The sequence below is a fragment of the Myotis myotis genome, unplaced genomic scaffold (genome assembly GCF_014108235.1).
Source record: "Myotis myotis isolate mMyoMyo1 unplaced genomic scaffold, mMyoMyo1.p scaffold_m19_p_7, whole genome shotgun sequence".
Classification (NCBI taxonomy): domain Eukaryota; kingdom Metazoa; phylum Chordata; class Mammalia; order Chiroptera; family Vespertilionidae; genus Myotis; species Myotis myotis.
The window spans coordinates 13563610-13585840 of NW_023416379.1; the positions used below are offsets into that span (position 1 = coordinate 13563610).

Here is a 22231-nt window from a genome sequence, read left to right on the forward strand (position 1 = left end):
CTATTCCCAAGCAGAGATGATCTTCGGGAAAGAACAGAGGATGGGTACAAACTCTCTGACATGAGCTTCCGGTATATTTCATCTGTTACAGCAGTTTATATAGGGATGCTACAGTTTATTTTAAATGTGGTGGTGTTGTTTTTTTTTTTTTTATTTAACTAATATGTATTGCAGATCCTTTCTCCTCATGCCTCTTTGATAGGGACAAAAGCAGTTTGACTACCTTCTTTCCTAGAAATTTCTTGGCATTCTCTATATTTTAATTAATTTATGTTTATTAAATCTTCAGCTCTCTCATAAGAAAATAATATGATATTATAGTCTGGTTTGTTTTGTAGTTAAAGTTGGGAATAAAAGTCATGGACTTTATCCTACTAAGAAGCAAAATCAAGATGGTTGTTTCTGTTTATACTGAAATCATAATAACAAGTTAGACATTAGTTTTAAAACACAAATTAGTTTATTTTTACTTTTACCTGTGTAAGAGGATGTTAAGGTGTTCTTTCAATGCCTTTTATTTTCAACAACACTTCTTGAGTCAAATAGCTGTTGGACATCCAGTTTCTGTTTGGTCTCCATATACCTGTTAGTATTTTTTCAGCGTTCTTTCTTCCTTTCTTTATATAATTAAAACATTAACATTTTAAAAGATGTTATTTACCTCAGCACCACAGAGACCCCATTCCTGAGAAGGGGTGAAAGACTGGTGCCAGGCCTCCCACCCAGGCCAGCCTCCGGCATTAAGCTGAGACAACCCTGAGATAAGGCAGCTGTTCCTCATTTCCTTTGGGAGACAATCTTAACTGCTGGCAAATGACAGGGAGCTCCACTGTCCTGGGGCCTGGCTCCTGAAGTCAGCAGGGAGGTCAGCTGGTTCTCTCTTCAGCAGGTGGCTTAGCACCCTTCTGGGGACCACTGTCCGGGGCTGGAGGCCTGGAGACTAAGGGCTGACGTCCAACACAATTTCCTTCCCTTTCCATAACCTTCTGTCCCCTTTTCAACAGCAAGAAACCCTAATTCTAAAGGAGTCGTTAGAAATCCCCTCTGGCATCTTCCAAGCCAGCCTGGGGCAGAGATGATGAGTGCAGTTCAGGGGCCCCCTTCTTCCCTAGGGGAGCAGCCTGAGAAGAAGCTGGCATTGCTGGTCAGCGCTCGTTTCCTTTTCCTCCCTGGAGCTTTATTTTCTTGGGAATCGGCGGCTACATGTTTCAGCTCAGGGAGACCAAGGCAGGAGGCGGCCAGAGCCTGCTCCACCTCACACAGCTCCTTCAGGATTCTGCTGTTCGGAGTGGCACAGACAGGGTTGAAGAAGCTCAATCCTGGGGTCACCTCTGTGGGATCCTCCAGGGCGAAGGAGCCTTCGGAATCCTGGGTCCGCTCAACAGTGCCCAAGCTGTCTTTGTCTTGCTGACGGTTCCTACACTTTGTGGGGTCACAGCTGCAGTCCACCCCACAGTTCAATGTCTGTCTCCTGCATCCACAATGCTTATTCCCACACCAGCCCTTGCAGGAGCATCCTTGGATGGTCCTCTTGGATGTCTTAAATAATTTTGTTGGCTTCCATTCCTCATCATCCCCAGCACCAATGTCACCCTCCTCGGGCTCACTCACAGAATCCTCTGGACAGTATTTTAGATCCTTGACTTCCATGCTTTGCTCCAGGAACTTTTCTTTAAGACGGGAAGGTCTTGGCTTAGGTGGGATATATTCGAAGGAAGAGTCTGGGGATAGAAGCGTATCCTTCGGAAGGTGAGGTTTCTGTTTTCTGGCTCCTTGCTTCATGATTTCCGTCTCTCGGAGAAGCTGCTTATTTTGCACGCACACGGCCGGCATCTTCTCCAGCTCTTCCCGACACTGCGGTGTGCTCCATGGCTGTTGCTCCTCTTCCCTGTCTGACGGCTCGAGCTGCTTCGCTGCCAGTTGGCTTCGCTGCAGCTGGCCCAGAAGATACAGCACCTCCTCTTGACGCTGCTGCTCCGCTCGGAACAGCTCTGCCTGCGCGCCTGCCTCTATTTCAGCAAAATGGTGCCGCTCCTCAAACAGCATCCCCTGCATGTCAGCACAGCTGGCCTTGCTCTGTTTCAGGAGGCTTTCAAGCTTGCCAACCTGTACTTTGGAGGAGACCAGCTCTCCGATTAAAAATTTCACGGCACACTTGGCTTCCAGGATGGTAGCAATATTCTCCCAGCGGTGTCTTGGCCTGTCTTCGCTCTCTGCATCCAGCAGCTTCTGCTGTAGGTCGGCAATCTGAGCACTCCTGAGCTCCATCTCTGTCTCGAGGCTCTCAATCTGCTTTGTAGCGGGATCTTCTGACTCAGAAACTTGACCATGCCGCTGAGCAAGTAAGAATGTGTGCCTCCGGAGTTTAGGAGGTGGATTCTCCCCAGATTCCCTTTGTTCTTTGAGCTGAGCCAGATCCTGAGCCAGGATCTTTCTGTCTTCAAGAAGGTCATTCAGGTGGCATTTGGCCTCCTCAGTACTGACCATAACTTCAATTTCATTTCCAAGCCAACACTTCACTCGGGCTGCGGTGCCTTCCACCCCTTGGCTCTTGGTTTCTTTCCTCCTCTCTGAGACCTCCCGTTGCTTTTGGAGAGCGTCCTTGAGCCTCTTGTTGGCAGCTGCTGCCTCCTCAGTTTTACGTCGAAGGACATTAGACTGCCTCTGGAAGTTTCTTTCTAGTTTGAGCATCTCATATTGCCGTTTCCGGTCTCGTGCTTTTAATTGGATTACTTCTTTGTCTTTTTGTTGCTTCCACTGTCTGAACTTCTCAGCATCCTCTTTCATCCGACGCATTAGCTGTACCCGCTGGTTTTTCATCGCCTGTATGTCCTGGTGCAGCTTGGAGATGGTATGCTCTGTGGATTCTTTCAGCTTCAGAAGTTTGGACTGTTCGCTCAGTTTCTTCTTCAGATCAGCTATTTGACACTCTAGCTCCCCTAGACGTCTGTGGCGGCGCTCACCCAGCTTGGCTTGGTTGGCATTCTTCTTTGTTGTCTGAAGTTCAAGCAGCAATTCTTCCTTTTCCTTTTGCAGATTGATGGCTTCCAACTCTAGATTTTTGATGTTTTCCTGGTCCTGCAACCGAATGGGCTGAAGTTGGCTGCCATCCTGAGTCATCTTCCTGGCCAGGGCCTCTTTCAGTGCAAGGGCTTTATTCAACTCCACCAGCTCCTTAGACATCTGAGCTTGACGCAGAGCATGTTGAGTGGTGAAGCCATCAGAAGACCTGCTGGTCTGCGAACTGCTTTCCACCTGAGCTTCTGGTTCCACTGCAGGATCCATGGCTGCGGCCATGTAAGAAACAGTTTCATCCAATATCTGGATAATCAGTTGCTGCAGGTTATGAATCATCTCTACATTTTCTTTTAATTCCTGGCTTTCTGAAGTCCCCACCAGCTTTTGAAGATCCACTTTGCAGGCTGCATGCTGCCTGAGCGCTTCTAGTTTGGCATTCATTCTTTCATTTGCTTGTTCTGTCAAAATAATTCTCTCCAACATCTGGGCTGTCTGACCAGCTGCCTCACTCAGACCATGACTTAATTTTTCATTCTTCTCTATCAGGGAATGATTCTTCTCCATCAAAGATTGTAGATTCTCTGATGGCTCCACATTTATAGATCCAGGCAAGTTACCTCCGCGGGCTTGTAGCAATAAGACCTGTAGCTGTTGTACTTGTTGCTTCAGATGATTAAGTTCAGCTGTCTGGGGATCAATATTAACAACAGGTTTGTTTTTTATTTTTCTTGCTCTGTCAGCATAGCGAAGGGTATTTAAGGTTTCTTCTAGATTGGAGTCAGCAGGACTGACACAGGCTATCATAAGAGTGTGGCTATTGCCTCCGAGGGAATCCTGAAGCAGTCGAGTCAACTTGGAATCTCTATAGGGCACAAAGCCACCCTTTTTGTCATCTCCGAGGGCACTGATTACATTTCCCAAGCATAGGAGGCCTCGGTTAATATTAATACCCTCTTTGAGCCGATCCCCTTCAGCCTTGGTTTTTTTCTGTCTTTCTGATCCAGCAAGATCTACAAGATGCAGCTTGGAGTGGAAGCTGCTATTCTTGTCACTTTTCTTTCTTTGCTCCATGGAGATTGTAAAGATGGCGTGAGACCGGGATGACTGGGAGTTCATGGCTGTGGAGGCCACAGTCCTACAGTTGTTGCCCTGCTCCAAATAGGAAATCATATCTGGGGCAACTAAAATAGTCTTCTCAGTGAGCCCCGTGAGCTTTATGCCTTCCTTAGGATCCTCGCGTATATTTATTTGAGAGGCTTTCTCACGAGATGGGCAGAGAAGATCCACAATTTCTTCATTGTAAATCTCCAAATATGAGACTTTCAGAGTAAATTCGAAGTCACTCTTCTTATCAGTTTCTTTGGAGAGCAGTTGTATTACCCTAGGAATGACCCCAACTGCTGGTTCATCCCCTTGCTCTGCAGTGTATACACCTCCCATGGAATAGGTTTTCCCCGAGCCAGTCTGTCCATAGGCCAGGATAGTTGCATTGTACCCTTTAAATATGCCTTTTATGAGTGGCGCTACTGCTGTATTAAAGACTTCTTCCTGCTCAGTAGAGGGGTCAAACACAAAATCGTAGGTGAAGGATTTGTCATTGCCAACCACCACCTGTGGTTCCCCAGGTATGAAGGAAAGGCACATCTGGCAGCCTTCACTGATCTCTTTGGGGACCAGAGGGCGACATCGCAGTGCCACTCTGACAGGAATTACCTTCACCTGTTCTTTCATGATTCTACCTCAGCAATGTCTCTTCTCTGGTCTCCCATTGCCCTGTCCAACCGGAGATTTAACCGCCAAGTTTCAAATTGGTTTCGGTTCCAGAGGCGCCGGCCAATCAGAAAGCAGGGAGATGGAAGGGGAGAGGGAAGGAGCGCGCACGTTGCGCATGCGCAGCAATTGTTAGTATTTACTATAAAGTGAATCATCAAACAGCATGCATTAGTTTTAAAAGATGAAAACTGGAAGTTGTTAAGAATTGAGAGAGTTCACTTAATCATTACAACAAAACAAAAGTTACAAATCATGCAAGACATTTCCCATAGAAATAAGGCCCAATTGTACTCTTGGAAATGCACAATGATAATGCTGCATTTATTTTTTTTAAGAAACTTTTCAAGAACAATACTGTGGCATTATTACACTTGGATTATATCTCTGCTTTATACACATATTTCCAAAACTACTGTGGTTATAGATGGACCACATATATCATCTTTGTTTCTTCAAATATATTTTCTCTAAATTCTATTCTAGTTATTCTAGTAACAATTTGATTTTTTTGCATTGTCTTTTGTTTATAATCAAAATAACCTTTCTTCCAAAAGGTACTAGTGTCAGTATTCTTCCCAAAAAACTAAAGCAGTTAAAAGGGCAGTGGTGAAAGACTGTTCAAATAACAAGTAATTGTCCATCACACTTATTGATTAAAAATAAACAAGAGAGAGAGAGAGAATAAATTAAATTATAAAATTATTTTTTAGTATTAAGTTGAAAAAATGATAAATAGCTATACAGGAAAATAAATTTTATTTAGTTACATAGTGATATATTCCTGTCTGTTAAGAATATAATTATAAATGAAATTCAATATTGGTGTCTGATGTTAGTTGATCAGAACAACCTTTAGACCCGCTTTTTCTGTTCTGATATATGGTGAAAATTAATGTGATTATGAAAATCTATTAATACCAATATGAATTTGAATATGTAGGAATCATGTATGTTCATGCATATATGATTTTAAATTCTGGTAAATATTATGTATTCAATGTTTCCTGGTTGAAGTTATGCAAAAGTAAAATGAATGGAATTAGAAAAGTTAGTGGGAGGAAAAAGAGTGATCAATCAATATTATTACATTATAATTAAAAAATATATCTGTGTTTTCACCTACAATTTATGAAATTTGATATTTCATTGGAAAAATAAAAGAAATATCTATGTTTGTATTAAAAGTACAAATAAATATGTGATAAAATAAATCAATATCATACATATTTTCCTAGTATCTTTTTTTCTCAAAGGAAATCATGTTTCTCTCTTTATACTTGAAATAATTTTGAAATACTGATGCTTTCCTGTGAGAATGCTGGTCCAATACTTCCTCATTTTACCTAATTTTGAAAGCAAATACAAACAAAAAAACCTATTAGGAAGGGAGACTTTTCACAGTTTCCTTGGTTAGAAATAGAAGTTAATTAAAACCTTAATAGAATCCTTATTTGTTGTTTGTACTTTTGAGACACAAAAGGGTAAAAACAAAGGTAAACTTTTAGATGCTCCTCATTCCCTAATCATTTCACATGTGTTTCTTGGAAATCTATTTCTTCAAACTCTAGGGACTTTATTCTTAATGAGAAGCTTTTTCTGATTAGGAAATAAAAACAAAATCTACAGCATTAGAGCAGACTCTAATACACCATTAAAAGGTAATTTATGCCCTAACCGGTTTGGCTCAGTGGATGGAGCGTCGGCCTGCGGACTGAAAGGTCCCAGGTTTGATTCTGGTCAAGGGCATGTACCTTCGTTGTGGGCACATCCCCAGTAGGGGGTGTGCAGGAGGCAGCTGATCCATGTTTCTCTCTCATCGATGTTTCTAACTCTCTATCCCTATCCGTTCCTCTCTGTAAAAGAAATCAATAATATATATATATATATTTAAAGGTAATTTAAGGCCCTGAGCAGTTATTTCAGTGGGTAGAGAATCAGCCTGCAGAAGGTAAGGAAGGTCCCAGATTTGATTCTGGTCAAGGCCATGTACCTAGGTTGCAGGCACATCCCCAGTAGGAGGTGTGCAGGAGGCAGCTAATCAATGTTTCTCTCTCATCGATGTTTCTAACTCTCTATCCCTCTCCCTTCCTCTCTGTAAAAAATCAATAAAATATATTAAAAAAATAATTTAGAGAAAATATGAAAAAATAATTAATGATACTTGGAAGAACTCGAACTAAAAATGGGTTTTTTGGGGGGTTTTTTGTATGCCATCCTTAAACAACTCATTTCAATATGTAATTATTGAGATATTTTACCTTTTTTATATCTTAGAAATTCATATTAGCAACTTTTCAAGTGTTCAATAAACACATGTTGCTAGCGAATGCTATGTTGGACAGTAAACATCTACAGTCTTAATTTAAAACAAAAAACAAAAACATTTAATGAGTACACCATGAGCCATACACTAAACTAGCTCCTAATTAAATAAGCTTCCTGAATTTTAAAATTTGGTGTAATGAAATAAGGTTAGCAAATAGTTCAAATAAGACAAATATTTTCATAGAAAGTGAGTGTAATAAGGAGATATGGGAGATGAAAAAGCTTTTCTTTACAGTGGCAAGATATAGATAGATAGGTAGATAGATGATAGATAGATATGTAACAATTGTTATATAGTTTTATATTTAGTTTTTTAAAGAGTTTCTAAAATTCAGGAAAGTATTAAAATGTCTGAAAGTTATTTAAATTTTGAATATTTTAAATGACTTTAATATAGTAGTAACTGTACTACCCTTAAGATCTCCTAAGCACCCTTATCAAATTGTATCTGTCTTAGCTATACTTATAGAAATTCTGATGTAGTGAGTGTTTTATGGGACTGGGAATTTGTGTTTATTTTTAAAACATCCCATAGTTTCTGCTACAAGTAGTTCACATATCACACTTAAAGAAACACTCTTCTAGGGTCTACAATGGCTTATTTTTGTTTGTTTGTTTGTTTTGTGTTTATCAATAGACTCAGAAATTTTGGTCTACATTTAGCACTTTGAAAGGAATTAGGAAAATTTCTCTGGGTTACATGTCAATCAATTATCTGTCTCTCTTTCTATATATTTATTGGCTTATTTTTTACATTTCATGCATAAAGGAATTATCAACATTAGCTTTATTTTCAATGGTTCTTTTTTTTCCCTTACTATTTCTTATTCAAAACCTGCTTCTTATGTTTTATATGAGTAATGTTACCTTCAATTTCTCTGAGTATATTACTTAGAGATTTTTAAGAACTATTTTGTTTCCTCTGAGTTCAGCTACAAGGATTATTTCTCTTTCTCTTTCATTATGCACATGTATGATAATCTTGGTGGCCCACTTTATTTACTTTATTGAAATTATCACACATCAACCTCAAGTTTATCTCCATTAATAAGTCTTCTTTCGAGAACTATAGAATATTACCTTTTCTTTTCAGAATTCTTTTGCCCTTTGACTTTTTGGCAAATGTTTTAGGATTTTGAGTTGTTGATTCTGATTAATATTCATTTTTTTAAATTCCTAAAATTGTTTATACTCTTTCAACTTTCTAATTTTTACTTGGATAAAGGCCAACTTTTTAATGACCAATTTATTATTACTCAAGACTTAAGTGAGAATTTGAGAATGATTTTAAATGGAGCACAGTGGGTGTTTAAAGTTTTATCTTTAAAGTCTGCCCAAAAATTATATTGCTTCTCTTCATCTTAGAAATATTTCAAAGCCTTTAAAAGGTAACTGTATTCTAGCTTCTGTTGAGAAATCATGAAGCTATGTCCTTGAAAAGTATACTTCATCCTTACTTCTTCCTTCCTCTGTGTTTACAAAGTAAAATCAATATACTTGAAAACATTTAGAATTATATAATTTGTGACTTTTAAAATATCTATTTCATATAGTATTATTTATTGTCTTGTATCCATCGCTAAACAGGAAAAGAAACAAAATATTTCTAAACAACTGTATTATTATAAGTATAAAATAAATAAATAAGTCGTTGCCCTGAATTACTTATCTAGGTATATGCAAACAACACTGAAGAATTAGCTACTGAGCATTAACCTCTCAGAGTGTATACCTCAGCATAACATGTCAGAACTGTTGCCCATACAAGACTCTCTCAGAAGAAAAGTAAACTGTTGCCTTGAGGAAATACATCTGCTTTCCCTAAGTTCAGCAAAATCAACCAAATTGCACATTAGTGGTTAGAGAACAGACGAGGTTGTACAGGGTGAAATACATGGGTGAACATATGCTCCTCCGAGAGCAGTTGTTTTTGTTTTATGGCTTTTTTGGGCACATGAATACTCCTAGGACAATTTTTTGCAACCTGAATATACACCAAATTAGGAATAGAGCTTCAGAATTTGGGACAAAATAGATAAATGGATATTTCTAGGCTTCATGGAAAAGGGTAATGGAGGTAGAGATGAAAGAAATTTGTAGGAGATTCATATATATTCCTTGATAAAGCAAAGATATATGAAATTACCACATAGTTTTATTACAAAATATCACAGAATTTTTATTTTAGGAAAACTGAATCATGAGCAATACAGATGCTCTATAAGCAAGCCATGACTGAGAGGTTTTCAAAGAGAAAGATATGTTGCAATTAATATTGAGGTATGTGACATGCTTAATAGAGTGCCTGGCATGTAAGAAATTTAAAGCAATGTTTTGGATAATTCACATTAATATTACAGTTCTCTTTATAATGCTCTTGTGCATTGTCTTAAGAAAAAAATATTAAAATTCAAATATCTGAATAACCAAAATAGCCCCCCTAACCTTCTCATATATGTGTACATGTATAGGGGGAGCAACCTGGGAGAGGTGAGAAGATAGGAAAGCTAGAGTAATGACTTAGATCATGTCAATGAGTAAGCAAGGACAATACCTGCTTTTCCTTTTCCCTCAGATGTCCAAATCACAGAAGAGATCACAGTAAAAGGGGAAAATGCCCCCCTGGTAATGGCTATCAAGCAGGAAGATGGCACAAAGGTGCCCCGCCTTTCTCTTCATACTGCCACCTAACATAGGAATGTTTCCCCATGCTTTGGGCCCCCTGATGAGACAAAGAGAAGACAAATAAAATAATCTGCAAACATAAGCCAGAGAGTTAATAGCTCTGAACATAAAGTGAATGTGGCTGAAGATGAGGTCTTAGCCTCTAGTACTGTCAATAATGTTGTGTGCCTTCCTTTAATCACTAATGCCACCCAGAGAAATCGTGCGCTGTGAACCAGGCAAGGCCAGCTCTAAATAGTTGTACTGTGCAAGAGAAGAAATAATCATGAGAGAGGTAATAAACAGAAAATCAGGCCCCTTCCCACTTTTTTTTCTAAGTCAAGTAAGCTCTGAAGTGTCTGTTATAATTCAAAAAGGGGACAGGCTTCCAAAGTTAATAATTATAAACAAATTAACTGCAGTGAATGGCTGTGTGTGTGTGTGTGTGTGTGTGTAATCCAAATATAATGAGATATTTCTTAAACATCACAAATTGTAGGAAATTTTATACTTCTTATGAGTAAAGACTTTTTTCTTTCCTTTCAATGTGTAACGCAGATGGATGTGGAAACCAACAGAGTAAGAAGGCTCCTTGGGAAATGAATTAACATATCATTATCATCTTTGCCAATTAGCATTTATTGAGCAACTGGGCACTTGGTACTAAGAGTTGTCACAGAGACTAAATATTGAGACAGGTTTTCATATTCTGTAAATTTATGGTCATCTTTTGGAGGATAGAATGAACGTGGTAATGCATCACATTGTGTGGAATTGTTCTAAGTTTTGTTTTTCTAAAGGAAATTATATTTTTAAAAAAATATAATTTGTGTGTTTCATTCTAATATCATTAGAATCTTATATGTCTTAATAAATAGGATTTTATAGAGTTAGAATTAAATTTACCTTGTAAATTGTTGCTATGAGCATTGGGGAGAGCTATGAATCAATTATTACCTATAGATCTACAAGTTGAATTATTTTTTCCAATTTGATATTGGTGAGAGCAAACATCTGGTTCACTCCAAGGGAGGGATCATTTTTCATGTAAATGTCATTTAGCATAAAATTCACTCTGATGTAATCAGAATCTTCCTTTTTGCAGCAGCTGTAATTTGGTATAATCTCTCTATATAAAACCCTAATATGCAAATAGACCGAAGACAGAACAATCGAACACCCGGTGGCTATGACATGTGCTGACCACCAGGGGAAGCATGCAGAACATAGCAGGTGTCAGCCATGACAGGATGGTGGAGCAGGTGAACAGGGGCGCCAGACCAAGCTGGGGCACCAGTCACTGTCATTGGGGCAAGCCTCTGGTGGTTACTGAAAATTCTTTGCTCCCGTGTGCTGCAGTCCCATCCGGTGCTCACACTTGCTGCCAGTGCCAGCCCTGCTCACACCCACTGCTGGCACCAGCCCCAATCACTCCACACCATCAGTATGTGCGAGCAGGGCCCGCGCCTTCAGCACGTGGGCCCGATGATAGCGGGAACTGGGCTGCCGGCAGACAGGGGACTAGGGGCTGCAGTGGGAGGGGCCAGCCAGGGGTGTGAAGGATGGGCTCAGACCCACCCCTGTGCCCACCGCAGCCTCACGACCCATAGTTCCTTTCAAGGTGCATGAATTTGTGCACTGGGCCCTAGTTTTTATTATAATTGTGGTGATAGAATCAACGAATAAAAAGAGTATTGTCTGTGCTTCTCTTTTTCTTAAATATATATTTTTATTGATTTCAGAGAGGAAGGGAGAAGGAGAGAGAGATAGAAACACAAATGATAAGAGAAAATCATTGATCAGCTGCCTCCCACACACCCCACACTCAGAACTGAGCCCGTAACCCAGGCATATGCCCTGACCAGGGAACCAAACCATGACCTTCAGGTTCATAGGTTAATGCTCAACAACCCAGCCACGCCAGCTGGGCTGTGCTTGTCTTTATGCTAAAAATTAATGTTTACAATTTCTTTTGGAGTCTGACACTGAAGCAATGGGCATCTCATTTTCAGATCTTCCTTGTAAGATATTCCTTTTTTAAAATTTATTTGACTCAACTAATATTGCTGTCTCAGGCAGCTGCAATATTAAATAATTGCCCTTGATTTTTTTTTTTTTTGGGGGGGGGGGAGGAATCATAGAAATAGGGTTTTTCTCACTGGGAAAATTCTCAGTCAGATCAAATAAAGATGCCATGAGAATATGGCTTTTCCAAGGAGCTACCAGGCAGGTCAAATAATGAAAATGCTCTGGGGATGTCTTGTGTTTTTATTTTTAAAACCCTACCTGCTACCTCCTGCCAATCACACCCCTGTGATAGGTGGGCTATTACTTTTCATATCAACTCTCCCTGAACATTGCCCTCCTAAAGGACTCATCAAAAGCTTGTTGAAGGAAATGCCAGGCCTGATTGTTTGGAAAGCTCAAGTGTACATATTTCCATTAAAATCCCATCCAGGTCCATTTAATTTATTCACATATAAACAAAATGCTCTTTATTGCATTGAATGCAGTTTTGATAGATGGCTGTTAGCATTCTATCCAGGTATAAAAAATACAAAGATAAATGAATCCGTTCTTTGCTTCACATACTTTATGACTTTCATCTCCACCTGAAAGCATCCTTTGGCTCTCTATCTACTTCATGTTCCACTAAGAGAAAGTTCTTTTTCTAGCTGGAGCTTGTTTTGTTGTGCTCCTAATGTGAAGCTAGCTCTGCAGAAATTAGAAAAATAGCATTAAATTATAGCAGTAGTGATCACATTTTCAACCACAATCCCCGCATGTATACTAATCCTTATTTTATCCTATCATCAGCATTTGACACAATTATCACCCCACCTCCTGAAAAAAAATTCTTCAATTTGATTCAAAGACAAAGAATATGTTTGTTTTTCTTTTAACTCACCAGTGGCCTTCTTTTTAATCTTCTTTGAATGTTTCTACTATTCTTCCATAACTTATAATGGATGTAGTCTTCCAGAGAAAAGTCCTTGGACATCTTAATGCCACTTATTTCATGAAAACTATCAAATCAAGATTAATCCAATCAAAAAAAAAGGCAAAGGAGTTAAATAGACACTAATCAAAGAGAGATTCAATCAAAACAACAATGAGGTACTGTCTCACACCTGTCAGAATGGCTATCATCAACAAATCAACAAACGAAAAGTGCTGGTGAGGATGTGGAGAAAAAGGAACCCTTGTGCACTGCAGGTGGGAATGCAGACTGGTGCAGCCACTGTGGAAATCAGTATGGCATTTCCTCAAAAAATTAAAATGGAACTTCCATTTGATCCAGTAATCCCACTTCTAGGAATATATCCCAAGAAACCAGAAACACCAATCAGAAAGGATATATGCACCCCTATGTTCATAGCAGCACAATTTACAATAGCTAAGGTTTGGAAACAGTCTAAATTCCCATCAGCTGACGAGTGAATTAGAAAACTTTGGTGCATCTACACAATGGAATACTATGCCACTGTAAAAAAGAAGGAATTCTTACCATTTTGCAACAGCATGGATGGAACTGGAGAGCATTATGCTAAGTGAAATAAGCCAGTGAGAGAAAGATAAATATCACATGATCTCACTCATTTGTGGAATATAATCAACAACATAAACTGATGAACAAAAATAGAACCAGAGTCATAGAAGCATAGAACAGACTGTACAACCTATGAAGGAAGCGGGGTGGTGGGCAGGGTGGGAAGGGGTGAAGGGGTAAGAGATCAAACAAAGGACTTGTATGCATGTATATGAGCATAACCAATGGACACAGACAGGGAGGTGGGGAGTGAGGGCATGTACTGGGGGGTGGGGGTGGCCAGGGAGTGGTCAATGGGTGTAAAAGGATACTTACGTAATACTTTAAACCAGTGGTTCTCAACCTTCTGGCCCTTTAAATACAGTTCCTCATGTTGTGACCCAACCATAAAATTATTTTCGGTGCTACTTCATAACTGTAATGTTGCTACTGTTATGAATCGTAATATAAATATCTGATATGCAGGATGGTCTTAGGCGACCCCTGTGGAAGGGTCTTTCAACCGCCAAAGGGGTCGTGACCCACAGGTTGAGAACTGCTGCACAATAAAGAATTTAAATTTTTAAAAAAAAAGATTAGACTTCAGATATCAACCCACCCACTCCATATTTTCACTCGCATGTCAAATAGACTTCTATTTTGGAATACGGAAAAAATCATAAGAGAAGGAAAAAGCTTGGAAATTTCTGGAGCTATAAAACTAACAGGGCCAGATGGAGAAAATAGCAGAAAAACGTATCTGAGAAGAGAGTTGAGAGGAATAAACATTACAGCCTCAACATTCCCTCTGTCAGGGATTGGTAAAACATGGGCCAGTTGTGGAGGTGTGAATTGACACATGTTCATAGAAAAACTCACATGTTATGGTTTCTCATACATTGAGCAGTTGGCTTCATAATTCATTCAAAGAGTTTATTCAGTTCAGTTGACTCACTTGGAAAGTCAAAGCTTGTTAAGGCACATGTTACATATAAAAAGTCAGTTAAAATGGGCAAAAATCTTACTTATATTTGGGAAACCTCTATAGAACTGAGAGAAGAACAAAAAAGTACTGACACATATTAAATGCCATGATTTTATCTGAATCTTTTTTAAGACTTTTATTAGGATATAATTATTGCATCATAAAAGTCACCCATTTAAAATTTACAATTCAATGGTTTTTAGTATATTCACCACAACCTAAGTTTAGAACATATTAAACATACCAAAAAAAAGAAACTACAACCATTAGCAAATCACTTTCCTTTCCTGCCCTACCCCCTGCAATAGGTAAATACAAATATAACATCTCTTTTTTTAAAAGAAAGTTCTCTTTATTGTTGAAAGTATTACAGATGTCCCCCCATTTTTCCCATTGACCCCCTTCATCCTATACTTGCCCTCTCCTCCAGGCCTTCACCACACTATTGTCTGTGTCCCTGGGCTATGCATATTTGCATATAAATTCACCTGTTAATCTCTCCCCATCTACTACTCACCCCCCCAGCTTTTCCTCTGAGATTCATCAGTCTGTTCCATGCTTCTGTATCTCTGGATTTATTTTGTTTATCAGTTTATTTTGTTCTTTAGATTCTATATGTGAGTGAGATCATGTGATATTTATCTTTCTCTGACCGGCTTATTTCACTTAGCATAACACTCTCCAAGTACCTCCATGCTTCCTCAAAGGGTAAGCTATCCTTCTTTTACAGCTACATAATATTCCGTGGGGTAAATGTAGCATGGCTTTTTTATCTACTCATTTACTGATGAGCTCTTGGGCTGTTTCCAGATCTTAGCTATTGTAAATTGTGCTGCTATGAACATAGAGGTTCATATATTCTTTCTGATTGGTGTTTCAGGTTTCTTAGGATATATTCCTAGAAGTGGGATCACTGGGTCAAATGGCAGTTCCATATTTAATTTTTTGAGGAAACTCCATACTGTTTTCCATAATGGCTGTATCAGTCTGCATCCCCTCCAGCAGTATACTACAATTCCCCTTTCTCCACATCCTTGCCAGCATTTGTGATTTCTTGATGGTAGCTATTCTCACAAGTGTGAGGTGATCACTCATTGTCATCTTAACTTAAATCTCTCTGATGATTAGCGACTTTGTGCATTTTTTAATATGTCTCTTGGCCATCTGTATGTCCACTTTGGAGAAATGGACCCAAGCCATTAGACTCAATTAATATTTTACAAAAGAGGCAAGAACATACAATGGAGTAAGAATAGTCTCTTCAATAATGGTATTGGGAAAATTAATTAGACAAGTACATGCAAAAAAATGAAACTAGATCACCAACTTATACCATACACAAGAATAAATTCAAAATGGATAAAAGATTTAAATGTAAGTCATGAAACCATAAAAATCTCAGAATAAACAATAGGCAGCAAAATCTCAGATATCTCTCATAGCAATATGTTTGCTGATACATCTCCTAGGACAAGAGAAACAAAGGAGAAAAAAAATACCACAAATGAGACGACATCAAAATAAAAAGCTTCTGCACAGCAAAAGAAACCATCCACAAAATGAAAAGGGATCCCACTGTATGGAAGAACATATTTGCCAATGATACATCTGATAAGGCATTAATTTCCAAAATAGATAAGGAATCTCAAAGAACTTAACAAAAGGAAGACAAGTAATCCAATTAAAAATGAGCAAAGGACCTAATATCTCTTTTTGTAAATGATTTCTTCTTATAGCAGAAACTTTTAAAGAATTATCCAGTTGCAGTAGTATGTTATTCATTTTTAAAAATAAAATGTTTATTAAAATAATTGTAGATTGACATAAAGTTGTAAGAAATAATACAGAGACATCCTTGTAAACTTTATCCATTTTCTCCCCAAAAGCAGCATTTTGCAAAACTATTGCAGTGCAATACGACAATGAGGATAATGACATTGACCCAATCCATTGATTTTATTCAGTGTATGTTTGTGTTTAGTTATATAAAATTTCATTACACATGTTGGTTTTTGTAGCTACTAACACAGTCAAGAATCTGAAGAGTTCCATCATCGTAAGTATCCCTCCTGTTGCCTTTTATAATCACAGCAGCATCCTTTCTTTCTCCCTCTCCTCCCATAACTGTGATTCTGGTACCATTAATCTGTTCTCCATTTCAAAAATATTTTATGACTGAAATAATACAGTATGTAATCTTTTGGATAGTCTCTTTTAACTCAGTATACTTCCCTGGAGCTCTACAAACTTCTTGCATGCATCAATAGTTATTTTAGTGTGTCGATATGATGAATTAAATACTAATAATATCTCTTTAACCATAGAAGAAATTGAATTTGTAATTAAAATTTCAGAAATATGTCTATCAGTTGCTGAGAGGCCACTTCTGGAGTTCACACTACAATTCTGGATTTGTTAACTTTTTTTTCAGCATCATCAGTTTTTGCTTCATGTATTTGAGATTATTTTTTGGTGCATAGTTATTTAGGATTTGTATTTCTTTCCATTTTATCATTATGGAATAGCTCTCTTTATCTGTGGTAATTTTCTTTGCTCTGACATCTACTTTAGAAGATTCTAATATAGCCACTCCTTTTTTAAATATCAATGTTTGCACATCATGTATTTGCCCATCTCTTTACTTTCAAAATGATTGTAACTGTTAGTTGTATCAACAAATGTTAATTGTATCAGCCATACCCAGAATAGTGTTTGACCAAACACAACTGGGCACCAGAGCCTAATCAGCTTGACATAAAATTAGGCATTACAGTACAATTAGACAACATTTTGCTTCCATTTATCTGTTAATAGGCATTTGTGGTGCTTCTACTTTGGGGCTATTATAAATAATGCTACTAAAACATTTGCAACATTTTTAATATTGACATATATTTTTATTTCTCTTGTGAAGAAATCCCTTTGAGAGGAATTTATGGGTCATGTGGTAGTCCTCTGTTTCATATTTTGTGGAACTGCCAAATGTTTTCCAAAGAGCTGTATCACTTTGCATTCCCACACGCAATGTGTGAAGGTGCCGATTCCTCCATATCCCCACCAACATTAGTTACTGTGTCATTTCCTATTCTAGTCATCCTAGAAGAATAAAGAGATATTGGAGAAAACAATGGAATAGGCAGCCATCCTGAATGTGTAGACAGAGCTTTATGTTGCAAGGCTTAGGAAAGCTTATCAGAGACTGGCCAAAAAATAGTGGCTAAGAGCACTGCTTTGGTTCTAAAGACCAGGTGTACCATTTCTAGCTTTTATAATGTTGGGCAAGTTATTTGACTCCTCTCTATTCCTTTCTTATCTAAAAATAGAAACCTTAACTAGTAACTGTCTTACTAAAAAAGGCGCTATAGAATGACTAGTGCTAAGATAAACTGAAGAATTTGGGGGTAGGCGCTATAGAATGACTAGTGCTAAGATAAACTGAAGAATTTGGGGGTACTGTAAAGTGAAACTGCCTTTGATCTCATGCAAAGGCAATGATGACTAGTCAATAAAAGTTTATTTTTTTTAGGAACTTTAATATCATGGAGCCCAAAATATTATTGTAGTACTTACTTGTATGTGTGTTTACATTTTATTTCAAATTAGAATGTCTATTTTCATATGGTGCTGTTTTAAGTCCTGGGACATATTTTATAAGCAAAGTAGAAGCAGATTGATGCAAATGAAGCAGCACTGGGATGGAAGTTCAGTGTGATTTACTCACTGGAAATCATTTATGGTCTTGAACTTTACTTTCCTCATCTGTAAAAGAAGGAGATTTGACTAGATAGCCGCTGGGGTTTTCTAAATCTTCTCACTCATGGTTGTGAATATAGTTTCCATATTTAAAATGTCTTATTTAAATCACACCTTCATCTTGCTTTAATGGCACAGTCGTGTAAATCATATCTGCTCTTTTGGTATTCTATATGCTGTCAGGATGTGTGTCAGAAATCAAGGAGACAGACAGAGCTGTCATTTACTAATAAATTACTTTCTTGATGAGGAATTCTATATTCAAGCAATACTTGAATTCTATCTTACATCATTGATATTTTACCACTGAACTTTTTTAATATTTTTGATCAGGTAAACTATTCCCTCAGGATAGATGGTCTCAGGAAGGTTGTTTTACCATGTTCTGAACTTCAAACATACTCATGTACATCAGGATTTTAATGGAAATCTTTGGAATTTTTTATATTATATTCCTTATAAATAGTAGCAAATAACACAAAAGAAAAAGCTAAATGCACCTGTGACCATTTAGAAAAGTAATTAAATGGAAACCACAAAAAATTGAAAAAATTAAGTTAAATGATTAGTCCATGGATCAAGCTTATTTGTCACTCATTGGATCATGGTGTCACCTGGAGAGCAAGATTAAGTCAGATTCCCCAGTCAGTGTGACTCAGTGGTTCAGTATCAGCCCATGGACCAGGAGGACAGGGTTTGTTTCCTGGCCAGGGCACATGGCTGGGTTTCAGACTTAATCGCCAGTATTCAGGAGGCAACTGATCAATGATTCTCTCTCATCATTGATGTTTCTATCTCTCTTTCCTTCTCCCTTCCTCTCTCTGAAATCTTTTTTTTTTAAATTTGAGATTAAGTCAGATAACAAAACTAAATATTTTCTTGTTTTGAGTTTAATTTCTTCCATCTACAAGGCTTTGAAGGGTCATTTAAAAGTGTCCCATTATGTGCTGACTCCAACTGTCATTGGGAAAAGAAACTTAGAACAATTGTTTATAGGATTATTATTTATGAAAATAAGTAACAAAAGATCTCTGAGAAAATAACTTGTTAATCCTGGCTTATACAACTTCAAAACTACTTGCATATATGAATACTTCACAATTCATGAAAATATCACTGATATTTTTCCTGTTTGGCCTTATCACTCTTCAAGACACAACTCAAAAGTCAACTTTTGTTTTAAAAATTTGCTAATCCTGTTTTCCACCATTATTGACATAAGTCTGAAAAGCTGAAATAGTGGAGAGATTCAACTCTTTACCTTCTTTTGGAGAGGTGGGGATTTGGAGTTATTCACCTGCTGTTTCTGGAATGAGCAGGAGGGAGAAATTACAGCCAATAAGTGTGTACTAGTCCAAACTGTTTCCTTGCTCTCAGCACCTTACAGCTAAGCAGCCCTTTCCTGTCTTGGCTCAGATTTGGGCATGACACATGCAGTGCCTTGAGCGGCCCACTGCAAAGCCAGAACATTGAATGTGCTACTAGTCCCCTTGAGAGAAACTAGGAACTCAGAGTTTCTTTCCAATTATCTGGTACTGTGCTTGGGAGAGAGATTATGGAGAGAGCATGCCACAAATGTGGCTGGTTTCTCACAAAGGATGCTGGTTCCTATATTGTTGTTGAATCATTGTTTCTATGGAGGGAAGTGGCAAGGCTTCCTGTTTCAAAATCTTGCTGATGTTCTCCAATCTCAATTTTCTAAAGTGCTTATTTTATTAATTTTTAAGAATATTCTAGTGCTCGCTTTGTAGCTGACTTCTATCTTAATTACACTGTGGTCAGAGAACAGGCTCTATATGACTAATTATTTCAAATTTGTTAGTGCACTGGCCTGTGTTTCTAAGTAGTTAGAGCGTCAGCCATTGCATGGAAGAGCCCTGGTTCAATTCCAGTAAACAACATGTACCTGGGTTGTAGGTTCGGATCCCAGCCCCTGTCAGGACGCATGCAGAAGTCAACCAATCCATCTCTCTCTCTCTCTCTCTCTCTCTCTCTCTCTCTCTCTCTCTCTCTCCCTCTCTCTCTCTCTCTTCCTTTTTCTCACACCCACTCCATTCTTCCCTTCCACTCTCTCTAAAAATCAATGATGGAAAAAATATCCTCAGATGAGGATCAAATTTATTAGAAATTGCTTAATGGCCAGGCAGCATTGTATAATTTTCTAAAGAGATTATTTGTTCTAAAAAAATGAAATATGCTCAAATTCTTGGGAAGAGATTTCTATAAGTGTCTACCAGTCAATTTTGATAATCATCTTCATATTTATGAAATCTTTGTTTTTAATTCTTTATTAGTTCATTATTAACTAAAAGTATGTTAAATATCTCACTCTGTGATTTAATTTGCCTATTAATGTTTTTAGGACTGTTACATTTTTGCTTTAAATATATGGAGATTGTGTTTTAAGATGCATATAAATTTAAAATTATTACATCTCATATGTTTTTAAAAGAATGTATTTTCCATGCCTCTTCATGGTTAGGGCCACTCTCCTTGCCGTCCCCTGGGGAAGGGATAGTGCTGGTGGTTTACTTCTGGTTCATTCCTACCCTGAAGGTGGAGCCAGTTGTGGATGGACATTAATTTGATGCCAAACCCCATTTCCTTCTTTCAAGTTCATCAAAACCACACTTCAATTTTACAACTTGATTTGATGCTTTGTTTGCATCTCAAGATTTTCTTTTTCTCTGCTTATTTGTCTTGCTAGTTTGTCTTTCAGATTCTTGATTAATTTTGAAGATGCTTTTTAAAATATTGTATCTAGAATTTTGAAGTGAGTATGTTTTGTTTATCCAACAGGAAATGGCTTTTATGTAAAGTAGCCTACATTCTCTGAAAATCAGAATTCATATTTTTAATACTTCCTTGAAAGTTCAAAGCTACTGTTTGCATGTTATTACCATTAACTGCCTTCAAAAATTAACTTCAGCTATACTGATTTTTTTTTTTACTAATATCCCATGTGTCCTATACTCTCCACTATATGGTTTTGCTTATATCTGAAAATTTCTTTCCTTCCCCCAGTTGCATAACTAATTCCCACTCATTATGCAGCATAAAACTCCACTTCAGGGAAAGTTTCTCTTATCCCAAAAAAGACTAAATCCCTTTTTACAGTATACACTTAGACTAGCATCTGTCCTTTATAGCATTATCACAGTTGCTCTTTACATTCACACATTGGAATGGAGGGAAAGCCATATGTGGACAAGGACTATGTCTGATTTTGCTACTTATATTATCATCAGATCCTATCACTATAGCAAAATATGCTCAAAAATATGTATGAAATAACTGAATGAAATAAATAAGTGAATAAGAAATTGAAATATAGAAATATTTACTTCAGATGTGCAATTTTAAGTCTGATCACAATTAATTTCTTCATAATTCCCTTTTGCTTATTTTTACCCATATATTTTATTGCCTGTATATTTTTCATATTTCAATAGGGGAAAATATATCCAGGTCCTATTGGCTTTATTTGCTTATTATTTAAAATTAATCCTGGCCCCACCAGTGTAGTTCAGTGGTTGAGCTTCCACCCAGGAACCAAAAACCACTGGTTTGATTCCTAGTCAGGGCTCATGCCCAGGTTATGGGCTCAATCCCCTGTGGGGGGCATGTAGGAGGCTACCAATCGATGATGTTTCTCTCTCATCGATGTTTCTATCTCTCTATCCATCTCTCTCTAAAAAATCAACAAAAAAAAATATTAAAATAATAATAACATTAACTGAATCTTGTTTTTTTCTGTTGTTCAAGGTTTAAGTCATCGTTTCTGCCATTCAGTATTCTTAGAGGAAGGACATTTTTTATTGTCTATGGGCCATTGCTTTCAGTATACTGTCTTTATCTGATTTCTCTACATCCTGAAATTATTTCCCCTGGGTTTCTCTGCTTCTGTGCCCTACTCTGTCCCAATATCTCATATCACATTTGAGGTTTTGTTTTTTTTCTTCTTTCTTTTGTTTTTGTCCCTGGTTTTGAGTGAACTAGCGACTTAAGTGAGAAATTGAATTAGGATGAAGACCCTCAGCCTGTGGTCTTATTTTGTGGATCAGAAAATATTTTTCTGTGCATCCATTTGTGCCTGAAAGTTGTTCTATAGCCATAAAGTTGGGTCATAATTTACTCTCTGACTCTCTCATCTTCCCCCTTCAGTTCTGCAAGAAGGCAGGGCA

The 22231-nt window shown here is 37.7% G+C and overlaps 1 protein-coding gene across 1 annotated transcript; it reads right to left on the reverse strand.

The window, feature by feature from the left end:
- Positions 1 to 1089: 1089 nt before the first annotated feature.
- On the reverse strand, positions 1090 to 4749 carry LOC118659796 (chromosome-associated kinesin KIF4A-like). Its single transcript, XM_036316215.1, has one exon. It carries the CDS (start codon positions 4747 to 4749, stop codon positions 1090 to 1092), a length of 3660 nt encoding a protein of 1219 aa, XP_036172108.1.
- Between the last annotated feature and the right edge of the window lie 17482 nt (positions 4750 to 22231).